This window comes from Syngnathus typhle, linkage group LG15 (assembly GCF_033458585.1).
Source record: "Syngnathus typhle isolate RoL2023-S1 ecotype Sweden linkage group LG15, RoL_Styp_1.0, whole genome shotgun sequence".
Taxonomy (NCBI): domain Eukaryota; kingdom Metazoa; phylum Chordata; class Actinopteri; order Syngnathiformes; family Syngnathidae; genus Syngnathus; species Syngnathus typhle.
The window spans coordinates 11,619,605-11,642,821 of NC_083752.1; the positions used below are offsets into that span (position 1 = coordinate 11,619,605).

General features: G+C 46.1%; 1 protein-coding gene across 8 annotated transcripts in view; it reads left to right on the forward strand.

The window, feature by feature from the left end:
* The window catches only part of phf14 (PHD finger protein 14), a 250,685-nt gene that overhangs the window by 72,094 nt on the left and 155,374 nt on the right, over positions 1-23,217 (forward strand). For all 8 annotated transcript variants that reach the window (XR_009718204.1, XR_009718203.1, XR_009718205.1 and 5 more), the window contains exons 11-12: positions 6,034-6,129; positions 17,298-17,404. Coding sequence is in view for 5 of the 8 variants with exons in the window: in XM_061299944.1 (XP_061155928.1) it covers positions 6,034-6,129; positions 17,298-17,404 (203 nt within the window). In the remaining 3 variants the exon portion in view is untranslated. The remainder of the gene's footprint in view (positions 1-6,033; positions 6,130-17,297; positions 17,405-23,217) is intronic.

Sequence of the window (23,217 nt, forward strand, 5' to 3'; positions counted from 1 at the left end):
AGGAACTGAGAACGTGCCTGATGTAACATCCATCCATCCATCCATCCATCCATCCATCCATCCATCCATCCATCCATCCATCCATCCATCCATCCATCCAGCCATCCAGCCATCCAGCCATCTTCTTCCGCTTATCCGGGGTCGGGTCGCGGAGGCAGCAGCTTCAGGAGGGACTCCCAGACTTCCTTCTCCCCAGCCACTTCATCTAGCTCATCCCGGGGGATCCCAAGGCGTTCCCAGGCCAGCTGAGAGACATAGTCTCTCCAGCGCGTCCTGGGTTGTCCCCGGGGTCTCCTACCGGTGGGACATGCCCAGAACAGCTCCCCAGGGAGGCGTCCAGGAGGCATCCTGATGAGATGCCCAAGCCACCTCATCTGGCTCCTCTCAACGTGGAGGAGTAGCGACTCTACTCCGAGTCTCTCCCGGATGACCAAACTTCTCACCTTATCTCTAAGGGAGAGCCCGGACTCTGAGGCGGACTCTCCAATCTCTGGGTTCGAAGTCACTGAGGTAGTTAAATGAGCGGCTTGTCATGGAGCACATCAGATCCATTCTCTCCCCCCCCCCCCCCCCCCCCCACCATAGACCCCTTCAGGTGTTGGGTGTGACCCTTCCGGAAGTCAACAACAATCTCCTTGGTCTTGTTGACGTCCAGCAGGAGGTTGCTGTCCCTGCACCACGCGGTCAGAAGGTCAACCTCCAACCTGTACTGAGTCTCGTCGCCCTTGGTGATGAGACCCACCAGAGTCGTGTCGTCAGCAAACTTCACAATGCGGTTGTCGCTGTAGATTGCAGTGCAGTCATGCGTCAGCAGGGTGAAGAGCAGCGGACTGAGCAAGCAGCCTTGGGGGGGCCCCCGTGCTCAGCGTGATGCTGGCGGAGATTTTGTTGCCAACACGTACCACCTGAGGCCTCTGACAGAGGAAGAAGATGGATGAATGGATAAACAACAATATTATCAAACCATCTGTGTCACTCCAAATCATTAAATCCATCGATCGAGTTCCTTGTCCTTTGTCAACAACGCCACGCGTGCGCCGCTGACGTCAACGCAAAGTTCAAAAGCCAACATCTTTGTTGGTATGGGGGTGCATTAGTTCCCATGGTGTAGGTGACATACATTTCTGTGAAGGCAACATAAATGCTGAAAAGTACATACAGATTTTGGAGCAACATATGCTTCAGTCCAAGCGACATCTTCATGGACGCTGCTGCTTATTTCAGCAAGATAATGCCAAGCCACATTCTGCACGTGTTACAACGTGGCTTCAAAGTAAAAGAGTCCAGGTTCTCCCCTGGCCCGCTTGCATTCCAGATCTGTCTCCCATTTAGAATGTGTGGCGCATTATGAAGCGTAAAATAGCGTAAAAAAGTAAAAAAGCGGACTGTTGCCCGGACTGTTGCCCGGACTGTTGAACAACTGAAGCGGTTCATCAAGAAAGAATGGGAAAGAATTTCACATGAGAAGCTAAGAGAATTAGTTTCCTCTCTTCCAAAACGTTTGTTGAGTGTTACTAAAAAGAGAGGGGATGTAACCAAGTGGTAAACATGCCCTTTCCCAACTGGCTTGAGGACTGCGAGGGCCGACCTGTCCCGGGGCATCAAGGAAGCAAAGAGGGCGTTCTCTTGCAAAATTACCGCCCACTTCAAGGACAGCAGGGACGCACGGAGCCTTTGGCAGGGCATTCAGACCATCACAGACTACAAGCCCGCACCGCAGAGCTGTGAAGGGGACGTCCGTCTGCTTAACGATCTTAAAGTCAAAGTCTGCTTTATTGTCAATCTCTTCACATGTCAAGACACACAAAGAAACCAAAATCACGTTTCCTCTATCCCACGGTGACGAGACATAGTACACGATAGACATTCAAGTAAACGACACTAAAAACAAGGAGGCACAAACAATAAATAATAAGAGTGATGAATAAATAATAATAAATAACACAATAAATAAGAGGAGCAAAACGGAGCAACTGTGCATACAGCAGACAGTAAGCATAGCGCAAAAGTACAGGACGCTACGCAGAAAGGGGGAGAGAGTTCAGGATCCTAACAGCCTGGAGTATGAAGCTGTTGGTGAGTCTGATGGTGCGGGAGCGCAGGCTCCTGTACCTCTTCCCAGAGGGCAGAAGATTGAACAAAGAGTGAGCGGGGGGTGACTCACATCACTCACAATCGTGGTCGCCTTGCTGGTGAGATGGGAGGTGTAAATGTCCTTCAAGGAGGGGAGTGAAGCACCAATAATCTTACCAGCCGTGTTCACTATGCGCTGCAGGGCCTTCATGTTGTAGTCGACACTCAGAACAGCACTTGCCCGCTGAAGACCCCTCCCCCTCCACATGAGTGGCCCCTGTGCCTCTCTGCCGATAGCGTGAGGAGGGCGCTTGCCGCTATCAACACCCGTAAGGCGGCGGGCCCTGACAACATCCCAGGTCGAGCGCTGAAGGACTGCGCCGGGGAGCTGACTGGTGTCTTCACGGACATCTGTAACATTTCCCTGCAGCAGGCCATCGTCCCGTCGTGTTTCAAAGCTGCCACCATCGTACCTGTGCCGAAGAAACCTGCTCCGTCCTGCTTCAATGACTACCGCCCCGTGACACTGACGCCCATCATCATGAAGTGCTTTGAACGGCTTGTCATGGAGCACATCAGATCAATCCTCCTCCCCCACCATAGACCCTTTCCAGTTTGCGTACGGAGCCAAACGGTCCTCTGAGGATGCCATCTGCTCTGCCCTCCACTCGGCCCTCACCCACCTGGAGAGAGGGGACTCGTATGTCAAAAGTCAAATTGCTGTTTGTGGACTTCAGTTCTGCCTTTAACACCATTGTGCCACAACGACTCATCCGCAAACTCGACAAGCTGGGCCTCAGTACCTACCTCTGCAACTGGCTACTGGACTTCCTCTGTCAGAGGCCTCAGGTGGTACGTGTTGGCGACAAAATCTCCGCCAGCATCACGCTGAGCATGGGGGCCCCCCAAGGCTGCGTGCTCAGTCCGCTGCTCTTCACCCTGCTGACGCATGACTGCACTGCAACCTACAGCAAAAACTGCATAGTGAAATTTGCTGACGACACGACTCTGGTGGGTCTCATCACCAAGGGCGACAAGACTCAATACAGGTTGGAGGTTGACCTTCTGACCACGTGGTGCAGGGACAACAACCTCCTGCTGAGCATCAACAAGACCAAGGAGATTGTTGTTGACCTCCGGAAGGGTCATACCCAGCACCTGCCACTGACCATCGACGGTGCTGTGGTGGAGAGAGTGAGCAGCACCAGATTCCTGGGGGTGCACATCAGTGAGGATCTCTCCTGGTCCACCAACACCGCATCACTGGCGAAGAAACCTCAGCGCTGCCTGTACTTCCTGCGGAAACTCAGGCGAGCAAGTGCTCCTCCGGCCGTCATGACTACATTCTACCGTGGCACCAGAGAGGACAGGCAGGAGGGACATAGGGGTGGGTTTCAGGCATCCTGTTATAGTTCAGAGCGAGTTGTTAATTTCCACATCCACCTTTTTGGCATGGGGTCTTCTGTTCCTGTAGCTGCACTGACTACATCATGAAGGCCCTCCAGCGCATAGTGAACACGGCTGGTAAGATTATTTGTGTTCACTCCCCTCCCTGAAGGACATTTACACCTCCCGTCTCATCCGCAAGGCGAGCGCGATTGTGAGTGATGTGAGTCACCCCGCTCACTCTTTGTATGATCTTATTATGCCCTCTGGGAAGAGGTACAGGAGCCTGCGCTCCCGCACCAACAGCTTCATCCTCCAGGCTGTTAGAATCCTGAACTCTCCCCCCTCTTCTGCGTAGCGTGCTGTACTTTTGCGCTATATTCTGACTGTTTGCTGTATGCACACTTGCTCCATTTTTGCTCCTCTTATTTATTATGTTATTTGTTTATTTTATTATTTATTCATCACTCTTATTTATTCATTGTTTGTGCCTTCTTGTTTTTATTTTTTGTGTTGTGTACTTGAATGTATATTCAAAGTCAAAGTCAAAGTCTGCTTTATTGTCAACTTCTTCACATGCCGAGACACACAAAGAGATCGAAATTACGTTTTCTCTATCCCACAGTGACAAGACATATTACACGATAGACATACAAGTAAACGACGCAATAGAAAAAACAAGAAGGCACAAACAATAAATAACAAGAGTAATAATAAATAATAAATAAACAGATAACACAACAAATAAGAGCCAGTGTGCATACAGACAGTAAAAGTACAGGACGCTCCGCAGAACGGGGAAGCGAGTTCAGGATCCTAACAGCCTGGAGTATGAAGCTGTTTGAGAGTCTGGTGGTGCGGGAGCGCAGGCTTCTGTACCTCTTCCCAGAGGGCAGAAGCTCGAACAAAGAGTGAGCGGGGTGACTCACATCACTCACAATCGTGGTCGCCTTGCGGGTGAGATGGGAGGTTTAAATGTCCTTCAAGGAGGGGAGCGAAGCACCATTGTGTACATATTGTGTACTATGTCTTGTCACCGTGGGATAGTGGGAACGTAATTTCGATTTCTTTGTGTGTCTTGACATGTGAAGAAATTGACAATAAAGCAGACTTTGACTTTGACTTGATATATGTATATACGCTTATATATATATATATTCATATGTTTATATTTTCAATCGTGCACTTATCTGATGTAAGTGACCGGCTCTCCGTTTAAAGGGTAAAATTCTGTACTATAGCCCCTCTGCAGTAACGCAGCCTGTAGGGGAGACGAGAATTGATTTAAGCCGGTACGGAAAGAAGATTTGTTCCGAGTCTAACCGCTGTTCAGGTAACTAATCTATAGTTAGATTAATTTCGTCATTTCCGGACGCCAGTCCCGCTGAAATCAAAGAAACTCGAGGGTTGAGTAACTACTTTGTCGAGACCCAGGATCTCCTCGATCGCGGTCGTTTCAGCGGCTTTCCTTTCCTATTAAAATTGTTGTTTTTGTTATCCGCTCGGAATAGTTTAGCTGTCTTTGTTAAGACCGCGGGAACTCGTTGATTTTCACACTAGCCGAGTTTAAGTTAACGGTTTCAAACCAGATTCTGACACTCCCTGATGTCAAGGATGAAAGCTGTCTTCATTTAAAAAAGAAATGAACGGTTTAAAGTATGACTATGAGAGAGAAACAAAAGAGATTTAAAGCATAAAAGATCAAAATAATCATTAATTGAAATTAAATGATTATAAAGTAGAAATTTAATGAATAAGCAAGAAAGAGAATTACAAGTTTCAATTGTTCGAACAACTAACAATAATTTCCACTCACCATTCTCAATAGACCAAAAATTATTCAGTCTCGAAGTTCTCGATTGAAAACTCAAAAATATAGTAAAAAATGGTAAGAAAGAGGCTAGAGGTCTAAAATGCTGTTTAGAAAAGTCGAGTGATCAGTTCTCCTGGTTCCAAAATCCGAATTCTGTTTAAAAGAACAGGCTGGCCTAAAGAATGGAGATGACGACGCCCTAAAAATGGCTCCTCTCTCCTGCTGAGGTCTGCGTCTCCTAGCCTATTTTTGAGGTTAAAATTTGACTAAGTCCAATTTAAAGATAGTATAAATTCATTTTAACGGACCTTGGGTTAATCTCAGAAAGAATGAAATCTATCTTTGTCTAATCTGCGTTCTTGAGATCAGATTAAGCTGTATGTGGCCCCCAGACCAAAATTAATTTAACACCTTTGATGTAAAGTGATCAACTATACTGGTACATAAATAACATGTTAATGATCAAGTAATAATGTGTTACTAATTTCACATATAAGTCTCTCCTGATTATAAGTCGCACCCCGAGCCAAGCTATGAAAAAAAACTCCAATTTAGAGTCCGGAAAATAAGGTAGTTTAAAATTGTGTTCTTGCAAATACCCACACCCATGTGGTTGTGATGTCCTTACTACAGAAACATTATTATTATTATTTTTTCACTTAATGCTAATGTACATGTCTCAAGAGTATATGCAATATTAATTGTTTGTGGGGCACTACCAATCTAATATTTTGTCCTCTGTTGTGCATGGATGCATGAAGCTCTGTGAATCTCTCGAAGAGCTGCTAAATGTCAATGGAGATCTGCGAAGTGAAGGCCAAGCAATGTGGACTCTACTTGGAGACATCCTTGGCCAGGTACCACTACCAACTTTTTACACAGATCACCATCTCAATCCATTTCAATCTCCATGATTGTTGTAAGACAACAATACAATACTGCAAATAATAATAATAATAATTATAGATCGGTTTTATATAGCGCTTTTCTAAACACTCAAAGCCGCTTTACATGGAAAATTCACACGCACACACACGAAGAGTTAGGGGTTATATGCAGAGTTGAAGAGGTGGGTCTTGAGATGGTGTTTGACGGAGTGCAGGGAGTCAGCATTACGGATGGTCAGGGGGAGAGAGTTCCAGAGAGTGGGGGCAGCAATGGCAAAGGCTCTATCCCTAATGGTCCGGTATTTGGTCGGGGTAATGGGGGTGAGCAAGTTGACGTCAGCAGAGCGCAATCGGCGGGTGGGGGTATAGCGGTGCAGGAGTTCAGACAGGTAGGATGGGGGCAATGTTGTTTAGGGCCTTATATGTAGTGACAAGGACCTTGAAATGTATGCGCTGTTTTATGGGGAGTCAGTGAAGATGACGGAGGACAGGGGTGATGTGCTGTCTGCTGGGTGAGCGGGTGAGCAATCGGGCAGCAGAGTTTTGAACATATTACAGTTTGTGAAGGACAGTTGAGGCGAGACCGTACAGGATGCTATTGCAGTAATCCAATCTAGAGGTAATAAATGCATGAATTAATATCTCTCCTGCAGGGGTGGAAAAAAAGGAACGTAGGCGTGCATTGTTTCGTAGATGGAAGAAGGATGTTTTGGTGACGTGGTTGATATGTGGTTTGAAGGAGAGTTTAGGATCCATATAAATTCCAAGATTTCTGACTAGAGGGGAGGGAGTGACAGAGTGGCCGTCAATGCAGAGTGTGTAGTTGTGGTAGGTGGGGAGGCTGGATTTAGGACCGAAGATGATAAACTCAGTTTTGTTACTGTTTAGTTTGAGAAAGTTTTGAGTCATCCAGTCTTTAATGTCTGTGGGGCAGCGAGTGAGGGTGGAGAGAATGGCAGGAGAGATGGTTTTGGTGGAGATGTAGAGTTGAGTATCGTCAGGGTAACCGTGGAAATTGAAACTATGGCGGCGGATCATGTGTCCAATGGGAAGCATGTACAGAGTGAAAAGAATGGGGACCAGATCCTTGAAGGACTCCGTGTGCAACAGGGGTGGTGTAGGATATGTGTTGGTCAATGGTGATGGAGTGAAATCTGTCAGACCGGTAGGATTTGAACCAGGAGAGGGCAGTGTTGGTGATGCCAATGGATTCTAGGCGGTTGAGAAGAATGGAATGGTTTACTGTGTCAAAGGCAGCACTGAGGGCAAGGAGGAGAAGGATAGTGAGAGAACCAGAGTCAGAGGAAAGCAGGAGATTGTTAGTGACTTTGAGTAGAGCCGTATTAGTGTTGTGGTGTGTACGGAAACCAGAATGGAAGAGTTCATGCAGGTTATTTGAAAGGAGGTGGGTCTTGAGTTGAGATGTGATGGCTCTTTCTAGTAGTTTTGATAGAAATGTAAGATTAGAGATGGGTCTGTAGTTGTTGGGGTCCTCAGGGTCAAGGCCGTTTTTTTTGAGGAGAGGAGTGATGGCTGCAAGCTTAAGAGGTGAGGGGACTGTGCCAGAAGTGAGGGAGGAATTGATGATGGATGTCTATGATGAGTGGGGCAATGGGGGTGAGGCAGTCTTTAACTAGTTGGGATGGCATGGGGTCCAGGGGGGAGTTAGAGGATTTCATGGTGGAGAGTATTTGGGAGACGTCAGCAGAAGTTATGGGGGAAAAAGACGATAGCCGGGGAACGGATGATGAAAAGAATGTGGGTTCATGTTGTAGAGTACTAGAGGGGGAGGATGCAAGCGTGTCCCGAGCCCGAAATATTATTCGTGACCCATCACACCCCCACCAAGGTCTGTTCTCCCTGCTACCCTCTGGGAAGAGGTTTCGCAGCATCCGCTGCAGGTCCACCAGGTTCTGCAATAGTTTTTTCCCTACCGTCGTCAGACTGTTGAACAGTCAACGTAGCATTCCCCTGCGCACTTTGTAAATACTGTTTTTGTTTCCTTCATTGCTGCACTTTATATTTATCTTATTTATCTTATCTTATTTCATATTTATATAGAAGTGTCACTTTTTATCCAGCCGAAATATCATCCCTTTGTTGAAAGCCGTCGGCACAGAGTGTTTACAAAATGACAATAAAGTCTGTCTAAGTCTAAGCTGGTGGTAGATGTTTTCTACTTTATAGTTGAAAAATGACAAGAGTGTCGCATTTCTCTGTGGTGAATGATGATGAAGTGTTATCGTGGGGTTTGAGGAGTTTATGGTCGAAAACAGGTGAACGTGGGTTTGAAGAACCAGAGTGGATGATACCAGAATAATAAGAGGAGCGGCCTTTGTTAAGGGCTGTTTTATGGTGATGCATATGGTCTTTGTAAGCAAGGACAGGGACTGTGAGACCGGTTTTCTTGCATAACCGTTCTAGCTGTCGAAGTTGTTTCTTAAGTTTATGGAGTTCCGGGTTGAACCAGGGTGCGAAGTGAGTAAAAGTGACTGTTTGGGTTTTCAGAGGAGCCACTGTGTTGAAGGAGGTAGACATAATGTTGTTGTAAGTGTTGACAACATCCGTGGGCGTTGGGTTTTCCGGGGGATTGAGGGCGGAAAGGGTTTTTGATTTGCAGGTGGATATAGTGTCTGAGCAGATGGACTTAAGGTTGCGAAAGATGATTGTGCGGTTTTGTTTTGGTTCGGGGGTGGGGGTGTCAATGTCAAATAAGATGGCTAGGTGGTCAGATATGGTGAGGTTGAAGCTAGAAATGTTGTGGATGTGGAGGCCAGTGCTGCAGACCAGGTCTAGTCAAGTCAAGTCAAGTTTATTTGTATAGCCCTAAATCACAAGCAGTCTCAAAGGGCTTCACATAGACAGAAATTGACAATTATTCTCAAAGCATCCCCTGATCTTAAGCTCCCAAAAGGGCAAGGAAAAACTTAAAAACCCCTACTGGGGGAAAATAAGAAACCTTGAGAAGGGACCACAGATGGAAGGATCCCCATTTCAGGATCACCAGGTTGGAATGGATGCAGAGAGGGCACAAATGATACAACATGAACATCAATGAAATAAAAAGTGGATGTCCATGTCAGAGCAGAGGGCTGCCGAAGGAGCCCTCAATTGTCCTGGCAGTGTCTACGAGGAGGTTGAGGTGCAGTTCCCCCATCCTGAATTAACCCACGAGAATCCAGATCTAGGGTGTGTCCATGCTTGTGGGTAGGGAAGGTAATGTGTGGAGTGAAGCCAGAGCAGTTGAGGAAATCCAGGAAGTCCATAGAATGTTTACAGTCAGGGGAATCAATGTGCAGGTTAAAATCACCAAAAAGCAGGTGGGATGACGAAACAGAGAAAAGTGCGGTGATGAATTCTTAGAGGTCAGATAGGAAAGATGGGTTTGGGGGGGAGCGATAAATAATAACAGTAATGAGGGGTTTAGGTCCTGGAAGTTTAAAAGCCAGATGTTCGAATGATGGGGCAGAGGAGAGGGACAGAGGTTTGAGGTTAAAAATAGCAGCGATGCCACCCCCTCTGCCCTCAGTGTGTGGGCTGTCCAAGTTGGAGTATCCTGAAGGGGTGGGTTGATTTAATGAGAAATAGTCCACGGGTTTTTGCCATGTTTCATTTAGGCAGAGCAGATCAAGTTTGTTGTCTATGATGAATTCGTTGAGGATAAGGCTTTTATTGTTGAGGGAACGCGTGTCGAAGAGGGCGATTTTCAGGGTCTTTTGTTTTAAAGCCATTTGGGAGGTGGTTGGGATTGTGAGGAGGTTGAGAAGGTTCGCAGAGGACGAGTTCTGATGACGTGGGTTGATGTGATGACGTAAGTAGGAATCCGGCTTGAGATCGAGGTAGAAATCTCTCGAAGTCGGAGCAGCGAGAAGCGGTAGCCAGGTGCGCCCACGTCCTCACGCATGCTCAATTGCATTTGATGAATTGCAAAGATCGATGACCTCCAATAAAAAATAGTATTAAAAATCAGGGCTGTGGACTCGGTTCGGACTCGGGGACTCGGTGGACTCTGAGTCCGGCAAAAATGACCGAGTCCGACAATAAAAAAAAGAGGCAAGACGCAGCCAGAGAGTGTCAGGTTACAGTCAGCGCGGTAGGAGTTGGAAGAAGCAGTAAAAACTCCACCAAACTCGTCGTAATGACCCGTGATATGTTATTTCCTTACTATTTTCCAGGTTCTTAGATAGCAAGAATAGGTCGGACAACGACGTGAATGATAACTGCTTTATTCCTTACTCACAGTGCGTTCACAGGGCGTACCACAACAACACAGAATGCCCATCCCACTTCCGGGGTTTTTCTACTACGGAATTTGAGTTAGCCCAAAATACAAAACATCTCTTCCCCTCTTACAATGAACGTGCTATATGCATGAACAACATAGTCTTATGCACCTATAACTTGACATCTTCAAGATCTATCAATAACTACCATTAAACAATTATCATATATGGTCCAGACAATTATGACAATAATATTCCCATGAAACCTTAACTTTGGGTGAGGGTGGACTACCTCTAATTATACCGAATTATAGCGAAAAACCGATGTCGTACGGCGTCATACGGCGTCAGCACTATGCTGTTTTCAATAAAAACATGAAGAACTCACGTTTGTGTCGGTCAATTTTAATTTTTATAAAGGATTATTCTCATTTGATGTCTTTAAATTCATCCGCGTTCTGCCATTGAAGCGGGGTGCATTCAAAGACCAGTCGTACAGACGGAAACGTTTTGTGATCAAATCTTTCATAACGAGAATGATTTGAGTGAATTGATTTGAATGAATAATTGAGAAGAAATTTCAGTTCTGAAGGCTCCTTTTGTCCCAAGCAAAGTGACAGATAGTGGTGAGGGGGGATAAAAATTGTAAAATCAATTCACTCAAATCATTCTCGTTAGGAAAGATTTGATCGCAAAATGTGTGTGGCTTTTTCTTAAATGAAGACGTTTGACATTGCTATCGTGTCAGCTTTTAATTATATTGCGCTGTCATGTTAAAGCAAATCAATAAATGCAACAATATTAATTTGCTTTGAAAATACCTGAGTAATAAAATAAAATGGATGGATGGATGAATGATGATCACAATTAAGTATAAAGTCTCCTTTGTAATATATACTCCTTGTAGCCTGTACCCAAAAAGAGGAGTTTCTTTGCATCAAGGTTTATGCAAAGAGCTCGCGTAATTATATTGTTGCGTTTTGGTGAAGTGAATGAGTGTTCCGTCTGTACGACTGGTCTTTGAATGCACCCCGCTTCAATGGCAGAACGCGGATGAATTTAAAGACATCAAATGAGAATAATCCTTTATAAAAATTAAAATTCACTGACGCGAACATGAGTTCTTCATGTTTTTATTGAAAACAACATAGTGCTGACGCCGTACGACATGGGTTTTTCGCTTTCCAAATAAGGGGTCGTCACTAATTATTTGTGTTTAGATAAATGTCTGATCTATAATGGTGTAATTAATGATTAAAACTTGAAAGTATCTGTTTATTGTATTCGTTTATATGTTTAATAAAGACAAAGCCACCACAAAACTGTTGTAATTATTTAGATTTTGATCTAAATTAGCCTTGAATAAAGACTAAGCAGTCACATGAATTAACAGAAAAAATGGACAGCCGGACTCTGACTCGGACTCATGGTCAAGAGGCCGGACTCGGACTCGGTGCAAAAATCGGACCGAGTCCACAGCCCTGTTAAAAATAGTAATAAACACACTTAACAATCGTAATGCTACTGTCAGTTGTTCTTTTTCTACGCTGTCCTACCCTCTTCTCGATGTTTAATACGTCAAGCCTACCGAAGACGCCGCGATTGGTCTAGCGACGACACACCACTTGTGTCTGTTACTTCAAAGTAAATGCTCCACTGGAAACACTGAAAACGTGTTAAATGTATTGCTGTAGTAGAGAGTGGAGAAATGTGGGCGTCACAAAAGTCTACGAAGCCGCCATGACAAATATTTTCAGAATTCAGTGAAAAGAGACGAGTGAATTAAAAATGCTTAAGTGTTACTCGTGTCACGAATCTGAACAAATAAACATTTCAAGCAGTGTTAAATGCATTGCTGTAGTATAAAGTGGAGCAATGTGGGCGTCAACAAAGTCTACAAAGCCGCCGTCACAAATCTTTTCAAAACTCCGTTGAAAAGAGACGAGTGAATCAAAAAGGCTTAAGTGTTACCCATGCAACGAATCTGCGAAATAAACATTTCTAAGATACTGCTGGCTAAATGGCATTTTTATAAATGTCGATACATTAACCAGAAACCCAATTTATATGTGCATGTATTGGTCAATCCACAAATTCCAAAGCACACAAAACCTTGTATTTGAGTGCTTTATTTTTTAGATTCTGTGTTTGACACCTACTGGCTGTTGTGTTACCATGTTTTAAGTTTCTAAATAAGTAATTTGAAAGCCAGTTTTAAGGCTGCATTCGCACGTCACCTGACGTGCCGTCGAGTCGGAAATGACGTCATGGAGCCTGTAAATCGACCGAAAAAATGGCCTTTGAGGACGCGGCCTGTGAATTTGGTCACGGGGCTTGTGTCTCTTGATTGGTTAGCCTGGTCTGGGGCATAGCCATCCTGATGGGATGCTGATTACGAGATACAGCAATCCCTCGTTTATCGCGGATAATTGGTTCCAAAAAACACCCGCGATAAATGAAATCCACGAAGTACGGTCACCCTCTCATCTGTACAATTTTTTTATCTGTACATTTTTTGTGTCAATAAATATATATGAAACCATTTAAATCCATATTTTACTATTAGAACATTAAATAATAGTTTCAAACATGTAAATATTAATAGTATAAATAACATACAGAAAATTTTGTATAAATATTGAAAATATAAATATTATACATGTGTGCGTGTAACATGTTAACAAGAAGTACTGGGCAGGCTAATGGGTTAGCGAAAAGACTGCCAATTCGCGATCGTGCTAACACGCGAAAACGGACCTCTAAAGGAATTTAAACGAACATCTGGAGCAATACTACATTGTTCTAAAGGTTAGACACGTGATCGTTCATTTCTCTTGTTAGGAGACACACATCGTCAATGACTCTTGTACCACTGTAACGGAAATATGTACACGAATGTAAAACAGGAAGTGGTAGGGCCTGAAAACGGCCTTCAAAATAAATCACACTACCTCAAATCAAAGCACGGCTGAATAACATAAATAACATGGAGAATTAGTAACACATACTGTAAAATATGTTTTTAGAACAAATTTTATTAAAAAACAAATTTAATGTGGCGGCCAAAGGCAGGACCCTTGGCGGTCTGATCCCCGGCTGCAGAAGCTGGCTCTTGGGACATGGAATGTCACCTCTCTGGCTGGAAAGGAGCCCGAGCTGGTGTGCGAGGCAGAAAAGTTCCGACTAGATATAGTCGGACTTGCCTCCACGCACAGTTTGGGTTCCGGTTCAAGCCCTCTCGAGAGGGGCTGGACTCTCTTCCACTCTGGAGTTGCCCACGGTGAGAGGCGTCGAGCAGGTGTGGGTATACTTAAAATATGTTTTTAGAACAAATTTTATTAAAAAACAAATTTAATGTGGCGGCCAAAGGCAGGGACCTTGGCGGTCTGATCCCCGGCTGCAGAAGCTGGCTCTTGGGACATGGAATGTCACCTCTCTGGCTGGAAAGGAGCCCGAGCTGGTGTGCGAGGCAGAAAAGTTCCGACTAGATATAGTCGGACTTGCCTCCACGCACAGTTTGGGTTCCGGTTCAAGCCCTCTCGAGAGGGGCTGGACTCTCTTCCACTCTGGAGTTGCCCACGGTGAGAGGCGTCGAGCAGGTGTGGGTATACTTAAAATATGTTTTTAGAACAAATTTTATTAAAAAACAAATTTAATGTGGCGGCCAAAGGCAGGGACCTTGGCGGTCTGATCCCCGGCTGCAGAAGCTGGCTCTTGGGACATGGAATGTCACCTCTCTGGCTGGAAAGGAGCCCGAGCTGGTGTGCGAGGCAGAAAAGTTCCGACTAGATATAGTCGGACTTGCCTCCACGCACAGTTTGGGTTCCGGTTCAAGCCCTCTCGAGAGGGGCTGGACTCTCTTCCACTCTGGAGTTGCCCACGGTGAGAGGCGTCGAGCAGGTGTGGGTATACTTATTGCCCCCCAGCTGGGCGCCTGCACATTGGGGTTCACCCCGGTGAACGAGAGGGTTGACTGTTTGTGTCTATGCACCAAACGGCAGCTCAGAGTACCCACCCTTCTTGGAGTCCCTGGAGGAAGTGCTGGAGAGCGCTCCTTCTGGGGATTCCATCGTTCTACTGGGTGACTTCAATGCTCACGTGGGCAACGACAGTGAAACCTGGAATGGCGTGATTGGGAGGAACGGCCCCCCCCCCCGGTCTGAACCCGAGCGGTTCTATTGTTGGACTTCTGTGCTCGACACGGATTTTCTATAATGAACACCATGTTCAAACATAAGGGTGTCCATGTGTGCACTTGGCACTAGGACACCCTAGGCCGCAGTTCGATGATCGACTTTGTAGTCGTGTCATCGGATTTGCGGCCGCATGTTTTGGACACTCGGGCGAAGAGAGGGGCGGAGCTGTCAACTGATCACCACCTGGTGGTGGGTTGGCTCCGATGGTGGGGGAAGATGCCGGTCCGACCTGGCAGACCCAAACGCTCTGTGAGGGTCTGCTGGGAACGTCTGGTGGAATCCCCTGTCAGGAAGAGCTTCAACTCCCACCTCCGGCAGAGCTATTCACACGTCCCGGGGGAGGCGGGGGACATTGAGTCCGAGTGGACCTTGTTCCGCGCCTCCATTGTTGAGGCGGCCGACCGGAGCTGTGGCCGTAAGGTCATTGGTGCCTGTCGTGGCGCCAATCCCCGAACCCGCTGGTGGACACCGGCGGTAAGGGATGCCGTCAAGCTGAAGAAGGAGTCCTATCGGGCCGTTTTGGCGTGCGGGACTCCGGAGGCAGCTGACAGGTACTGGATGGCCAAGCGGAACGCGGCTTCGGCGGTTGCTGAGGCAAAAACCCGGACGTGGGAGGAGTTTGGCGAGGCCATGGAGAATGACTTCCGGACGTCTTCGAGAAAATTCTGGTCCACCATCCGGCGTCTCAGGAGGAGGAAGCAGTGCAACGTCAACACTGTTTACAGTGGAGATGGCGTGCTGCTGACCTCGACTCGGGACGTCGTGTGTCGGTGGGGAGAATACTTCGAAGACCTCCTCAATTCCACCGACACGCCTTCCATTGTGGAAACGGGGCCTGGGGACTCTGAGGCGGACTCTCCAATCTCTGGGGTCGAAGTCACCGAGGTAGTTAAAAAACTCCTCGGTGGCAGGGCCCCGGGGGTGGATGAGATCCGCCCAGATTTCTTAAGGGCTCTGGATGTTGTGGGGCTGTCATGGCTGACACGTCTCTACAACATCGCGTGGACATCGGGGACAGTGCCTCTGGATTGGCAGACTGGGGTGGTGGTTCCCCTCTTTAAGAAGGGGGACCGGAGGGTGTGTTCCAATTACAGGGGAATTACACTCCTCAGCCTCCCTAGTAAGGTCTATTCAGGGGTGCTGGAGAGAAGGGTCCGTCGGGAGGTCGAACCTCGGATTCAGAAGGAACGGTGTGGCTTTCGTCCTGGCCGTGGAACAGTGGACCAGCTCTTCACCCTCAGCAGGATCCTCGAGGGTGCATGGGAGTTCGACCAACCAGTCCACATGTGTTTTGTGGACTTGAAGAAGGCGTTCGACCGTGTCCCTCGGGAGGTTCTGTGGGGGGTGCTTTGGGAGTACGGGGTACCGAGCCAACTGATAAGGGCGGTTCGGTCCCTGTATCACCGATGCCAGAGTTTGGTCCGCATTTCCGGCAGTAAGTTGGATTCGTTCTCAGTAAGGGTTGGACTCCGCCAAGGCTGCCCTTTGTCACCGATTCTGTTCATAGTTTTTATGGACAGAATTTCTAGGCGCAGCCGAGGCGTTGAGGGTGTCCGGTTTGGGGACCTCAGCATCGTGTCTCTGCTTTTTGCAGACGACGTGGTGGTGTTGGCTTCTTCAGGCCTTTATCGCCAGCTCTCACTGGAGCGGTTCGCAGCCGAGTGTGAAGCGGTCGGGATGAGGGTCAGCACCTCCAAATCCGAGTCCATGGTCCTCGATCGGAAAAGGGTGGAATGCCCTCTCCGGATCGGGGATGAGATCGTGCCCCAAGTGGAGGAGTTTAAGTATCTTGGGGTCTTGTTCACGAGTGAGGGGAGGATGCGAGATCGACAGGCGGATCGGTGCAGCGTCGGCAGTAATGCAGACTTTGTACCGGTCCGTCGTGGTAAAGAGAGAGCTGAGCCAAAAGGCAAAGCTCTCAATTTACCGGTCGATTTACGCTCCTACCCTCACCTATGGTCACGAGCTATGGGTCGTGACCGAAAGAACGAGATCCTGGATACAAGCGGCCGAAATGAGTTTTCTCCGCAGGATGTCCGGGCTCTCCCTTAGAGATAGGGTGAGAAGTTCGGTCATCCGGGAGAGATTCAGAGTAGAGTTGCTGCTCCTCCACGTTGAGAGGAGGCAGATGAGGTGGCTCGGGCATCTCATCAGGATGCCTCCTGGACGCCTCCCTGGGGAGGTGTTCCGGGCATGTCCCACCGGTAGGAGACCCCGGGGACGACCCAGGACGCGCTGGAGAGACTATGTCTCTCAGCTGGCCTGGGAACGCCTTGGGATCCCCCGGGATGAGCTAGATGAAGTGGCTGGGAAGAGGGAAGTCTGGGAGTCCCTCCTGAAGCTGCTGCCCCCGCGACCCGACCCCGGATAAGCGGAAGAAGATGGATGGATGGATGGAAAAATATCCGCGATGTACTGAAACCCCAATAAACGAACCGTGATGTAGCGAGGGATTACTGTACATAAAAGCCTTTCCTGTTTTTATCTAAAAATATCCAATTTTTTTTTTTGTGTGAAATAGCCATATAAAAAATGTCCGTATCCTAGCTAGATACAATATTTTTGATGCATAGCACACACTATTGATAAGGTTGTATTAGCACTCTAACACATTTTGTCCACACTGCATGGATATTTTCAAGTGCAGGACTGTGGCTCAACAGTGGAACATGACTACTTTTGGAAGTGTGTAACAGTGCGTTGTTTTCCCTTTCCTCAGAAACTAAACACTCCAGCTGTTTTAAAAGCCCCCAAAGAGAGGAAGTCTAGCAAAAAAGAGGGGGAAATTCAAGGGAAACCGTCAAGCCTACCAGCAATTCTTTACAGGTGAGAAATCACACTGAAATCTTAGTCCTCCTAATTTATAAATACCAAGTACCCGCGACAAAAACAACAGGACATCTTGCTATTTCTCCATCTTTGTATAACAATTTTTAATATGGTGTTAAAGTTAATGATGGTGTATTTACATGCATTTTGTTAATATTTATCTGGCTACTCTGGTTTTCTACCACAAAACAAGCATGGTAGGTTAATTGGGCACTCAAAATTGTGCTTAGGTTTGATTGGTTGTGAGTTTGAATGATTGTTTCAGCCCTGCGATTGGCTGGCAAATAGTTCATGGTGTAACCCGCCTACTGACCAAATTTTTTTTTTCACAAAATCAGGCATATGTCACATGGAGATTTATTTCAACTTATCAAAAATAACTCATTTGGTGAAAAATTGTGGTTCCATTTCTCAACAGCTCAAAGGTTAATACTTTTGTCAAAATTTATGAAAAGATGTGATTAGTACACAAAGCGCCTCGTAACTAAGGACTGTACTGCTTGGTTACAGCTGAAAGCTAGCGCATCACAGTAGCCTTAATAACATGAATTTTCTTGTCTTATTCAGAAAAGAAATTCAAAGCAACCATTGAAGAAACATTATGTAATACCAGCACAAAATCGAACAGCAGACAGACAAGACAAAATGCATCGTGTAACAAAGCAAACGAGTGCGTGTTTTAAGCTGACAGTATGCTAGCATTCATGAGCACAGAAGCACCTTCCAACAGTGAACTGTTGACATTCAATGGATTTTCTTTTTTTTAATTGAAAAAAAAAACTGGGCAAATATTTCAATATAAATATATATTGGCATAGACACCAGGTCAATATCAATAGAAATTGCACTTAATACTGATTGGGCGCCACACTGGTTAGCAGGTCCGCCTCACAGTTCAGAGGTTGGGGGTTTGATAACACCTCTAGCCCTCCCTGTGTGGAGTTTGGATGTTCTCCCCTGTTTTTTCCCGTCGAAAGTATCATTTTTGTGCATGGTGTAAATCCGTTGAGAAAATTATTTATTTTATACATAGGCGGGGGGGAGCGGCCAGCCAGCTGGCCGGGCATTATTAGCCTCGGCCTGGGTTTTCATCACTTGTAGACGAGTTATTTAGTCGAACGGGATCAAGAACTGCTTCAGATGGGCATGGCCTGAGAGCAGCGTCATCGTACAACTCGGAAAAAAGTCCGTAACCACGTGCCTGACGGAACATACCCGTAAAGTAGATGTCCCGGGGAAGGCTTTGTTAGAGTGGTGCTCACTCGAACTTATTTTGCAAGAACCACACGGGAGACATTATGCCCTTTTAAGCACTTGCAAGCGGCGAGTCATTCGTCGCTGTGCATACAGCAATGATCGAATGAGGTCTGACTATGGATTCTTGCAAGAGTTTTTATTGAGAGAAAGCAGGGTGGGGGTGATAGTGGAAAGGATGGGGTTGAAGCCCCTGGCCTCTGGTCAAAGCATAGCAGGGGGATTGTCACCCCGATTAACAAACATAAGCAAGAAAATATAATGACAATAGAAAATTAAAAATAAAATCACAGAAACGTCATTGTATTCATCACTTGCAAGGCATTTTTGATGGTAAATCATCAAGTTACCGTGAAAAATGTTCAGCTGATCAGCATTATCGCAATCTTCTGCTCGTAGCGCATTAAAATCATCACATTCAACATGCCCGAAATGTTGTATTCCCACTTCAGCTATGGTAGAAGACACAAATCTTGATACAGCTGACTTCAAACACGAGATAACACAGGTTGTAAATGAGCACAACAACAACAAAACAACAGGAGACACAAGTTTCAACAGCAGTTGCCTTCAGGCCCTGGAGAATAGCCATGAAAATAAAATCCCATCGATGTGGGACATTGTCTTTTGACATGGCCTGCTGTAAGTTATTCAGTGAGTTCACGGCGTCGTTGATGTGTCATTAACTCCTGGAATGTATGTGCAACAGGAAGTCCCAATGATGTGGCACACGCCACCTTGCTCTGCAGTCATCAAGTCCAGAATCAACCTGTTTTGCAAGACCATCAGTCTAAAGCCTGAATCTCTCTGTTTTGTCCATCATTGACCTGCAGCGAGAGAGATTCAAAAAAGATTGGAAACGATAGTTCAGTCACTTCACTGGTTCTTTTATATCAAATGATTTTAGGTGCATTACCTGACATGTTTCGGCAGGTACTTCCGCCTTCATCAGAGTTCAGTGTCTTGATGAAGAGTGATTGTTTTCCAACTCCGATCCAAGGACAACACGCATGAACAACTCTGTCTCCGACGGACCACACTTTGTGGCTGTCAGGGACATTCGCACCCCAGACGGGGTAATGTGGTTCAAAGGCTGCAGCAGCCCTGCGTCGACGTCCAGAAGAGTTGTGTGCTGTCGACAACTGATGTTGTATCCTGTAGGTGTGGTCGGTCACCCACACTGGTGTACACACTCGTGTCCAGTTGGCGGGCAGTATCGGACAACTCTTGTGACCACAAAGCCACGAGCCATTCCAATAAAGTAGGTCCCGTCCGATGGTGCAGCCATGTTGGTAGGAGAGCCCTGACACCTTGAAATGGCTCTCCCATCCTGGCACTCAGCGGTGATGTCCAAAGTCTCCATCCAGTTTCCTCCTGGAGAGCAGTCGTTAATGCATTCGTGGGTTTAATTTTCTTGGATGAAACACGTGTAGTCCATTTCAGGAAGCCTTTTTGTTTAGGCCACTTGTGGCATCTATTGTCCTTCAACAGTCCCATTGAGATTAATCCCAAATAGTTCGATCACAGGTTCCTTTCTGTGAGTCCATAGCGGTAGGGGTAGCATCACTGACTGTGACGGCACGTGTTTAAATCCAACCCCTCCCACAGAGGCCATGCATTTCGCTTCAATGACAGTCATTGTTCTGGCCTCCAAGTGAACTTGCGTGGAGGAAGGGGAGGAGGTTGGAACACACATAGCATCCCTCCTGTGTGTGGTAACTCACAGTGAACGTCACCCACTGGTACCAAGTGTTGGTTTTGTGTGGGTTTCTGGGGTCCCATGACCAGTCCTCAAAGTTCTCATCATGTGACCATCTTTTACCTCGGTCGACATTGTCAATTGGTCTATTCAAATGAGCCCATAGACCATAGCATGCTCCAACCACAATGCAGCAGAGGATCCACCTGGCATGTGGAGCCCCGTTGTTACTAGGATGGCAGAGACACCGATATTTCCCATTGCCTAGTCAGAATGGGGATCTTATGGATTTGATTCTTCACCAACATTGACACGCCCCGCCCTAAACGACGAGGCCCCTTTGTAGTCAGACTTCCCCCCACTCCGAAAATGGGGTCCAGCACTCTGTAACGTCCAGTGGCAGAGGTGAATCTTCGCTGGGCCTTCCAGGAATGTTCAGTGCAGTGGGGGTAGTCAGCAAGACTTGGAATGGCCCTTCCCACCATGGCTGGCCCAGTTTGTCCTTTTTGACGACCTTTATGTCGTCCCAGTCTCCTGGCTTGGAGCGGTTGTTGACCTGTGGGGATTTCTTCTTTCTGATCAGGCGGCAGTAAAGTTACATTTGACACATCTTTCAGTTTGAGTGCTCTGATCATGCTATCTGCAAAGGATAGCTTCGTCTTCTTTTTGTAACACTTGTAGTCAGTTTTATTGCCCTTTTGAAATGGGCAAATAGGAGTGTTTGCGGGAAGAGTTAATGATTCCTCCTTACCAAAGACCATTTATGACAGGGGCTATCCCATTTATTGTCTCCTGTTTTAAATGAGATTCTCTGATCTAGGTTGGATTTGTATTGGGGGAATGGACGTTAAAAATCCTACATCAGATGGGCCCTTTGTCCACAGTTTTTCAGGAAGCACAGCCAATTACCCCTCCTCCTTTTCATTCAAACAAATGTTGATTAGCCAGGAAAGCGCATAAACGCGTGCCCTTCCAACAGCTACACCACTTCCTCATATCTTATTTAGTCACTTTTCAATCATCATCCGATTGCTTCAAGCAAAAATTTGAAAAGCTTGAGAAAAATGTAACTTAATGGAAGAGAATTCATATGTCATAAAGTGTTTTATTACCGTTTTTTCCATGTATAATGCGCCCCCATGTATAATACGCACCCTAAAAATGGCATGTTGATGCTGGAAAAAAGCCTGTATCCATGTATAATACGCACCCAAATTTTGACTCCTACTTAAGTCCGTAAATGTAAAATTATTTCAGAAAAAAGATCATCTTTGGGAACAACCGGATGTTATTCTGCCGGTCAGTATCACTGCGCATGCGCTAGCAAACTCAGTAGCGAATAAATGTTTCGGATTTGTGTAGGGTACATTGTGACAGCAAACGAGCAGGTGATCGAGCAAGCGTCTGATACGAGAGCATTGTGTTCGTATGGAGCGTGTTTGAAGTGAACACCAGAGAAGAAAGCACATCTGTAATGGCGGCCTCCGTATGATATCAGGATAAAAAGAAAAAAAATGTACCAGTTTCTACACCTATTAGTTTCAATTCACAGTTTAATTTGCAGTTTCAATCAGCAAATAACAAAATGCGTATTACAGATATTTTATTTCACAACACTTTGCCTTGTTCCTTTCATCTCTGCTGCTCACTTCAAACACGCTCCATACGACCGCAATGCTCTCGTATCAGACGCTTGCTCGATCACCTGCTCGTTTGCTGTCTGTCACAATGTACCCTACACAAATCCGAAACATTTGTTGCGGCTCCGAGTCACGACGAGGGGCAAGTTTTTGTTTCCAAGGGTGTTTTTATTCCTCTTCAACGTCTCTCCCATACAGAGCCGCCTTTTTCACGTCCGCACGCCTTTTTCACATGTGCGCACGGAGCGCGGTGGTGCGTTTACGGGCAGTTGGAGAAATCAACGCCAACAAAAAAAATTACATCCAGCCCAGCCATACCAAAGACTATAAAAATGGGACCCATTGCCTCCCTGCGTGTGTGACGATCATTGGGACTTAAAAAAAATAAATAAAAAATTAAAAAAAAATCATACAAATTGGGTGCGTATTATACATGGGTACAGGCTTTTTTCCAGCATCAGCATGCCATTTTTAGGGTGCGTATTATACATGGGGGCGCACTATACACGGGAAAAAACGGTAAGTTGTTCTTTGTGACAGGTCGTGGTGTGTCTAATATAGCCTGTTTCCTGCCCTGTTGCACTGCTCTTCTTTTCGCTGAGAGCGTGCGACCAAGATACATAGTTTACTTTTGGCTTTAGCCATTGTAACTTCTGTTTCCTGTCATTTCCTGTCTGGCCTAGATGCCGCATGAGGAGAAAGGAATCTCGTCTGCAAGCTTCCTTTGTTTCTGAAGCAATTATCGTCAACATAGACCAAACTTGACTTTCAGATGAAGGCGTGAAACCAGCCCTACAATTCATGATAATCAATCATTCGCCAATCAATTTCTTTGGCCTCTTGAACTGGATAAAATTGGAGTGCTACAAGAAGAGTCTTTGTCATGTCTCCTCCTGTCCACAGTGTTTTCCAGGAAACCCAGCTAATTTCGCCTTCTCCTTATCAATCAAACAAATGTTGATTCGTCAGGAAAGCGCTTAAACGCGTGCCTTTCCAACAGCTTACATCACTTCCTCATAGATTCTTTCGTCACTTTTCAATCATCTTCTGATTGTTTACAGCAAAAGTTTGAAAAGCTTGAGAAAAGGTTTGACTTAGTGGTACGACGCCAAATGTACCGTAATTTTCGGACTATAAGTCAGTTTTTTTCATAGTTTGGGTGGGGGGGGCAACTTGTAATTTTTTCAAACATTTTCGAAAAAAATAAAAGGGTAACC